Source organism: Sinocyclocheilus grahami, unplaced genomic scaffold (genome assembly GCF_001515645.1).
Source record: "Sinocyclocheilus grahami isolate Dianchi unplaced genomic scaffold, SAMN03320097.WGS_v1.1 scaffold676.1, whole genome shotgun sequence".
In the NCBI taxonomy this organism is placed as follows: domain Eukaryota; kingdom Metazoa; phylum Chordata; class Actinopteri; order Cypriniformes; family Cyprinidae; genus Sinocyclocheilus; species Sinocyclocheilus grahami.
In genome coordinates, this window is record NW_015505855.1 from 62035 (window position 1) to 70474 (window position 8440).

The 8440-nt window shown below is 35.7% G+C and overlaps 2 protein-coding genes across 2 annotated transcripts in view; one reads left to right on the forward strand and one right to left on the reverse strand.

Moving 5' to 3' along the window:
• The window catches only part of LOC107559163 (uncharacterized), an 8818-nt gene extending 7616 nt beyond the window's left edge, over positions 1 to 1202 (forward strand). Inside the window, exon 6 of the mRNA XM_016242905.1 lies at positions 1150 to 1202. Coding sequence (XP_016098391.1) covers positions 1150 to 1194 — 45 coding nt within the window. The 3' untranslated portion in view covers positions 1195 to 1202. The remainder of the gene's footprint in view (positions 1 to 1149) is intronic.
• Positions 1203 to 4568: 3366 nt separating this feature from the next.
• LOC107559157 (patatin-like phospholipase domain-containing protein 3) lies at positions 4569 to 7692 on the reverse strand. Its single transcript, XM_016242898.1, has 5 exons — positions 7486 to 7692; positions 6007 to 6239; positions 5305 to 5370; positions 4988 to 5197; positions 4569 to 4640 (listed from the first exon to the last, which is right to left on the reverse strand). Exons 1-5 carry the CDS (start codon positions 7688 to 7690, stop codon positions 4569 to 4571), a joined length of 786 nt encoding a protein of 261 aa, XP_016098384.1. The 5' UTR covers positions 7691 to 7692.
• Between the last annotated feature and the right edge of the window lie 748 nt (positions 7693 to 8440).

An 8440-nucleotide genomic window follows, 5' to 3' on the forward strand; every position in this document is an offset into this window, starting at 1 on the left:
GATATTAGGGGGGCAATTTTATAGAGAAATCAGTATTGGTATCATTGATACTGGCCTTCAGTCATAAAAAAATATGCCATTAAACAAATATTTTTAAAAATATACTGTCTTTGTTGTTTGTGCATTAATTTGAAGATTGAATGTGAAATTATTGCAATATAAAAGTATATTTAAAAACTTTAATGTTAGGTGGGATTAATCGTGATTAATCGGGATTAATTTCAGAAAAATGTGCGATTAATTAGTTAATTTTTGTTAATTAAAACACACCCAAATCTTCATATAAGGCCTTTCCACACAATCTTTCCTTTACAGCCTTTCGTCACTCAGCAAACATATGAGGCTTTCTAAAGAAACGCTCTCATCTGAGAGATATGCGGCAGGATTCAAACAATGACAAGTGTGTTATCCACAACACAATAAACATTTTTAATACACTTTTCAAATTTATTTTTAAAAATATACTGTCTTTGTTGTTTGTACATTAATTTGAAGATTGAATGTGAAATTATTGCAATATAAAAGTATATTTAAAAACGTTAATGTTAGGTGGGATTAATCGTGATTAATCGGGATTAATTTCAGAAAAATGTGCGATTAATTAGTTCATTTTTGTTAATTAAAACACACCCAAATCTTCATACAAGGCCTTTCCACACAATCTTTCCTTTACAGCCTTTCGTCACTCAGCAAACATATGAGGCTTTCTAAAGAAACGCTCTCATCTGAGAGATATGCGGCAGGATTCAAACAATGACAAGTGTGTTATCCACAACACAATAAACATTTTTAATACACTTTTCAAATTTTATTTGGCAGACATTTCTGCATTATTAATAGATTATGGTGAATTAAAGCACAGTGACTGGGACAAGTTTCTGTTCACCAAATGGGTTAATGTGTGCATTTATGTTACTATTTATGTAGAAGTTGAAACTTCTGCAGAAGCATTGGGTTGTTTTTGTAGCTTACTTTCAATAGATGCTTATTTTTCCACTGGGAAGTTTGGAGTTTTGAAATGTAAGGTTTTTCATTATAAATCAAACTTTTAGTTATTAAGTTCCAGTTGTTTCCTGTTTCTTGTAGATGGCTTTAAATGGTTTATTGTAAGTGGTTTGATCGCATGTCATGTTTTTCATTTCCTGGCAGGTGCCTGAAGATTTGGAAGAACAGAGTACAAGTGATACAGACTGACTGTGAAGTCAAAAACTACAAAAAAAAAAAAAAGTGCAATAGAGTTAACTCAGGGGAGAAAAACTGTGATATATTTGTAGCTGCTTTTGTGAATAAGCCAAATTTAGTAGTTTGTTTATACTGTAAGCTTTATACAGTGACCAACTGTAATAATTACAACAGGGTTGAACCTGATACTAAAACTGTGAATAAGAAATGTTTTTTGAACACCAAATTAGCATATTCTAATGATTTCTGAATGATAATGTGACATTGAAGACTGGAGTAATGACTGCTTATTTTAAATTATAATTGAGCTATTTTAAAATGCATTAAAATAGAAAAACGTTGTTAAATTGTAAGAACATTTCAAAATATTACTGTTTTTACTGTATTGCTCATCAAATAAATGCAGCCTTGGTAAATATAAGAGACTTCTTATAAAAACATTTTATAAATATCATACCGGCCCCCAAACTTCTGATCCGTAGTGTACATTGGAGATATTTTGGAGATAAATGTGTGACATTGAGGCTAAACCATGGAAAACTGGACGTTTATCGGGGTCTCATGCTGTGTGTAACCTCATTTCAGATATTTACGCTAAACAACATTACACTTGGGTATAAAATGTAAGATATAGATCACAACTATCATGTGTTATTTGGCTAGATCAGTTTGAGCATCTGTTTTCATATAATGGCATTTATAAAAGGTAATTTGTCATGGTTTTTAACTGAGGAGGTTGCGTCAGTAAATGTTGGTTCTGATGCTGGCAGATGCATCATGCGACTGCATGATTGAGGCCCATGTTTAGATATGCTCTGTTTTGTGCCATTGTGCTAAAATCATTTAGTAAAACCACATTTGGAGTTAATGTCTTTATAAATGGTTGCCATGAAATAATGGCAGCATTTGTTAGTGGATGTGAATGGCAGCAGTGGCGTCTGGAATGGTATTAGCCACCCTTGACATTTCAGTGCATCCTGTATAAACACATTCTGCATTGAGCGCCATTGCTAATCGATCTCAACTGATTCCTGGAGTCAGAAGTCAGAGTTTGATGGAAGTCCTGTGATCTAACCACTTAATTAATAGTCAGCTGTGGCCATACAACACCGGTGTCCTATATATTCTGAACTGATTAAAAATCTGCTTTTAAATGAAACCAAAATAAAATAAATGCAAAGGCATATATATACGTTATATATATATATATAACTGGTCAGAAATGTTCTTTGGCACAAATCATTATGATTTAAATTTAAAGCTTTCATTCCTTTTGGTGGCCATTCAGCTGTATATTTTCACATATAAAAGCCCATTTTAAGTGTGTGAGAAAAAAATATTAAGTGCATTATTAAGCAAACAACACCAACAAGTGGCTATTTTATTTTCATAATACTAAAGCAAAATGTTAAAACTGGAAAAGTTGACAGCATAACTGAGATTGATATTTATAAATGTATTTAAATTTTTTCCACAAAACTATATGCTGATCTGTATGTTTTTCTTACTGTTACTACGGTACTACATAAATAATAGAATGGAATGGCAATATTATAAAACCTGGTATATGTGAATGTTTAAAAAATACTAATATTATTAAAAATAATAGTAATATTTTAGACAGCCCTAAAATACATTTAGTAAAATCCTTTATTTTTTTTCTCTTATATCCTCTAGAATTATTTGTGTTGCCTTTTAGTTCACCAGCAAACATATGGGCTCATAAGACATTACCAAATTTCATGGGGTCTTTACAAAGAAAAGGACACTAATGATATAGAGTGCTGTCCCAATGCTAGTCGTGTGTTAGTATTCAGTACTTTTTGCATTAAAACATTTAAACTTTCCATCTGAAGCAGCACAGATTAATATATCAGTTTCAATCTTGCATTTCTTGCATGTTCTTAATTTCTTTTCACACCGGCCACGTGCTGCTGTAATGTGTGTTGCACCTCTATCTTGCGTCTTCTCCACTTGCTCTCTGTCTCTAGTGAAAACAGGAGCGTGTAGAGCTTTGGGAGGGTCTGTGCCATGGAGGGACTCGGCGGGAATACAGCAGAGACGTGCCCATTCAGATTAGAGGAGGTCATGTGTCTCTCAGACAGCTCTCTGCGTCTGTGCTGTTCATCGTAAACTTGCGCAGGTATGAAACTGATCAGACTCAGCATCCTTTGCAAAAGACAGAAGACAGTTATGATTTTCAAATTTAATTTCCACAATGGTAGCATTAACAGTTAACAGCAGAATTAATTTTTTTTATTGTGTGCTTACATATCTCCAAAGGCTTTCCTTGTAGAGGACAGTACAATTTTGAGTATAAAAATCATGAAGAGCTTAATACCATGCCAGAGCCAGTATGCCACAGTCATAGCATTAGTGAGCCATTTATGATACCTGCAAAACAACAAATCACAAGTGCTTATGAGCAGCATAAGAATGTTGCCTTTTAAAATAAAAACCTTTTAGGTCAGGGGTGTCCAAAGTCCAACACACGGGCCAATTGACCCTTCGCAAAGGACCGTCCCACTTTACTGCTATGTATTAAATTTATATAGAATTTTATTAAATTATTAATGTAGTCATGTATTAAGGGAGTATAATGAACATGCGAAATTACATTGATTGTTATGAGCTAGCTGTTTTGTGCATTTGTGTTTAGACTTAATACCATGAAGTAGGGCTGCACGATAAATCGAGATCGTGATTCGACAGAAGCTGCGATTGTCATGCGTATCTTTCAGTGAAGCACGGTTCTGTGATCAGCAGTAAATCTTCATAAAAAAATGGCCAGAGGACGCTCTCTCGCGCTAGAACCGGCTTTATTAACAAAATGCGCATGACAATCACATTCGATTAATCGTGCAGCCCTACCATGAAGCCATTCTATACCACAGAAACCAAATTGTTATTTTTTTTTATTTTTTTTACTATGGTAGTGAGGTGCCAAGTGTGGTTTTACCTGTGGTCGTCATGATCTAAATGTACAATACTACGGAACGCCAGTGTTTAATTTTTGTAGAGATTTTTGAGTTCTAACTCCGTAAGAATATAAAATTTTAACCATTAAAAACAATGTTGTTAACATTTTTACAGATGTTGTCTTTGGAAATATTAGTGACTCCTCTGTTTAATTTCATGGACCTTTTAAGATGGGTGTGTCTGAACATTTCCAACACAAATAGAGCAAAAGACTCACAAGCATGTGTGCATCTCTACAATTGTTGACATGAAAGGGTTTAAACTTTAAAGTATGTTTTAGTCCTCCATACGCTGACATTGTATGCATCACTCTTACCAAATGCAAAAAAATTAAGTGTACACATACCTATGAGTACTTCAACTTTAAATATAAATGAATAATAATAATGATAGTAATAAAAATCTGATTAAAACTCACTGCTCTGCTGCAGGAAGTATACGGTATCTTGGTACCCACTGTAGAAAGCCCTCTTCAGAATCTGACAATCAACAATAAATGCAGTTAATAATGACAGAAACGTAGCTGCTAAAAATTTTGTCATCATTTATTCACCCATTTTTACACTACTTCAGTCTTTTCACGTTTTGTAGCTACTGTTTCTTTGTAATTATTTGTTAAATGTATTAGCAATCTCTGAGTGAAATCATTTCAATTATTAAACCGTACACCATTTTTCCTTTTTTTTTTAATGGGCCAAGAAAAAGTTACACAATGTTCAAGCTCTTTGTTTCTATCCAGGTGTTCAGGTTTGTGTTTATTCTGAAAAGGAAAAAAAGCACCATAGACTTCTATGTGTCTGTGTCAGGACACAGTTCCAGATCTCACCCTCCAGTCCCGAGGAAACAAGGCATCCACCAGCCTGATGAAGTTAGTGACGGAGCACTGGAAGGAGAGCTGCTGGATGATGGCATCGCACAGGATGGTGGAGGTATCGGACGGACAGATGTCCATGTGTCCAGCAAACGGCGAGATGGTGAGGGTGGGAGAGGAATCCTCGAAGGGCTGGATGTTTGTGAAACCTCCATCCATATAGTGCTGGGAATATACAGGGGTGTTGTTTTTATAGCTTATTCTGGGCTGTCTGTTGGTTTAGTGCATTTCTGTAGTTTTTAGGCACTTACTGTACAAACACTTTTACTCACCTCACCTTTATACTGCGGTGGGATCACTCCAGAATATACAGGGACAAAACAGCTACACAAAAGTGCCTTATAGAGGATGTAACAAGGCCATTTAAAGAAAAGGTGAAAGAGAAAGAAAAAACAAGAGTTTGACCTGTACTACAAAGTTAAAGAGAGAACACAATTCCGTCATCAACAAATAAGCCCAAGTGATGAATTTTATTTAGTTCTTTCTTGAAAGGAAGGGCTGCATGTGTTCAGAATTTTCTAAGAAACCCTGATTTCATAAATATTACTATGTGCACTATCTTGCTTCTGCTTTCTAGAGTTTTGATGCCTTTTAATTCAAACTGATAAAGTTGATCTTCTTGTTGTTTAAAAATGAGCATTCTTTAATAAAGGGTTTTTATTTTACTATGTTCCATGAACTAATCTAAAGTGAGCACTATTTACTTCTAATGAATCATTAACAGCTCCTTTTCTACTGGTTTTTAAATACTGTACATCAGTTTGGTATGGTTAACAAGTTGTTAACAAGGGATAATAAAACATCTGACTCTTTGCATATGAGCTAATTAAACAATAATATAACTGTTTGTACATATGTATTAACAATGCAGAGACTACAGAATGAACTGTAACAGATTGCAAATGATTTATTAGTGCTTTGCAACTGTATGTGTATTATAAAATGTTACTCTGAATGAACATCATAATGCTTACTTTAATAAGCTCATCGCTGGAATTAAATTCTGACACGATGACATTTTTTCCATCAGAGATGCGAGTCATGGAGATGTGCAGACGGCCGCTGGCCAGAGTGTGTGCGTTATCAGGCAGACAGCGCTGCAGTGTGACCTCCAGCCACCGGAAAATATCCACCGTGGGACTGAGAAGACCGAGAGGATGCTGTTTAGTAAATCGTGCAAACTCCAAAAGCTGGTCTCGAACACGTCCTGTGAGAAGAAAGGGTGGATTTAATGACTACTGACCAGAGGCGGATTTAGTGAATTGGGGGCCCCAGGCAAAATATAGGAATGGGGCCCTATACATTTGCATACATTTTTCTAGATCAACCTTGAGGTTCCTTTTTTGTTGTGATGCTTGCTGCTGCACAATGGTGCCCCATAGTTGTGTCCAATGTTTCTACATTTTTCATGTACATGTTATAATGGCTTTCTTTTATGTTGTAGACCACGAAATAGCAACTGATTTACAGTTGAGATACAGGTTTTCACAAAAACAATATCAATTATAAAATGATAAACCTCACAATTGAGCGTTTAAACCAGGGGTGAGCCAGAAGTATAAATTATTATATTAATTTAAAACGGGGTTATATGTGTGGATTTTCGCATTGGTCTGAACAAAAATGCAGACTGGATTATTGAAAATGAACATTAATTCTCTGCCAGTAGGAGGCGCTTTTGGAACGTCAGAAATATAGAATGAGAAAGTGTGAAAAAAATATAGCTTATATTGACAAGGAAAGTCCACTGATGAGTTACCAGCGTAAGCCTGTGTGCAAAGGCTGTCTAATTCTAAACTTTAAAATACATTTATTTTTAGTTATTTTAACTACAAATTTAAATAAAACTGAAAAAAATAATGAAAAGGCAATTATACATTTACACACCTAAGGATTATATCAACCAAAAAAGTAACTGCGTATGTGTCCTCTACTTGGTTCCTTCTCATAAATGAGTAAGCGGCATTTAAAACAATTATAAACATATAATACACACTGTTTCTCAATATTTAATTACAACTTCAGATGCATAATATTTTCATCTCCTTCAAGCAGGATACACAAAAAAAAGGATGGCTTTTGGGGGCCCAAGGTGGTCGCCTACCTTTGCCTAATGGGTAAGTCCGCCCCTGCTACTGACTCAATTATAAGTCATTATTATTTTAGTGACTTACAGCACATTACCGTTTTTTTTTCAACTGCTTACAAAACTTTGAGTCAAAGGCTGAGAATTAGTGTATGGTTTTATGTGTGGTTCCGGTGTTTTTGAGTGTCAGTTTTCAGAAATTGTGTGACAAGTTAAGATTTGGTGTGTAAGCAGTTGAAAAAAACTGTAAACCCAGTACCAATCTGGTCCTGTTGAGGTGGGATTTGAACCTACGACCTTTACAGTGAGTAAAACACTAAGTCTTAGTCAATCAATGAACGTTATGAATAGAAAGATCTCAGATTACCTAGATTGGAGCCACAGACGACCGCTGCAGCGACGAGAGAACCAGCAGACGCGCCGTAGACCCTCGGAGCTCCTTGCAGGATCCAGGCCGCGTTATCCAAAAGACTCTGCGCAGCACCGAGCTGGTATGTAGCTAGAAAGCCAGAACCGCAGAAAGACACGGAGAGGTTCTCATTTTGAGACAGAACGCATAACGGTGATGACATGACTAGAGTAATCTCAGTTCTTCAACGCTCGAACCAACTTTGGATGTGACGCATCAGCACAGCATATTAAAACAGACGGTCACGGTGTTGTTAAATCAAAAAGATTTTTACCAAACCACAGACGTCCCTCCTTCCCCTCTGGGACACTGTGAATGATGTGAAGCCACTGAGGAGATCCAATTCTCAAATCAATTCCTCACTTCGTGATGTCTAAAGTAGGCCTATTATATTTGTGCCTACGCACTTTCTGAGGCCATCAGAGGTAAATGTATTTTATGTTGTCTTTAGAGCAGTCATATGCTTGACATTTAGTCTTAAAATGAGCACAGCCATGACTAGATTACCATAGAGATAAGCTAAACCGATCACAGATTTCAAGCACACACACCAACAGAAAGAACTAAACCTAGAAGAGCTATGAATCCTAAAACTAAAAGTGATCAACTTCCTCTTCTAAAACTTATGTAGATAAAGTAATTTTAAATGTACCTAGCGTTCACATTAGCGTTAGGGTTGATTTACCGTAAGTAATAAACTAGTGATGTGTCAATTCCCCCAGCTGAATGGATTGCTTTAAGGTGATTCTCAACAGTTTTGACTCAAAGGCCCCATTGGTCACAGCAATATTCAAAGGTCCCATGACTTTTCCAATTGATCATGAGTTACTGGATGAGGATTAAGGCCGATAAAATATTTTACAGCTTGGCATAATCAGAAAAAATCTGTTCTATGTTGATATATATATATATA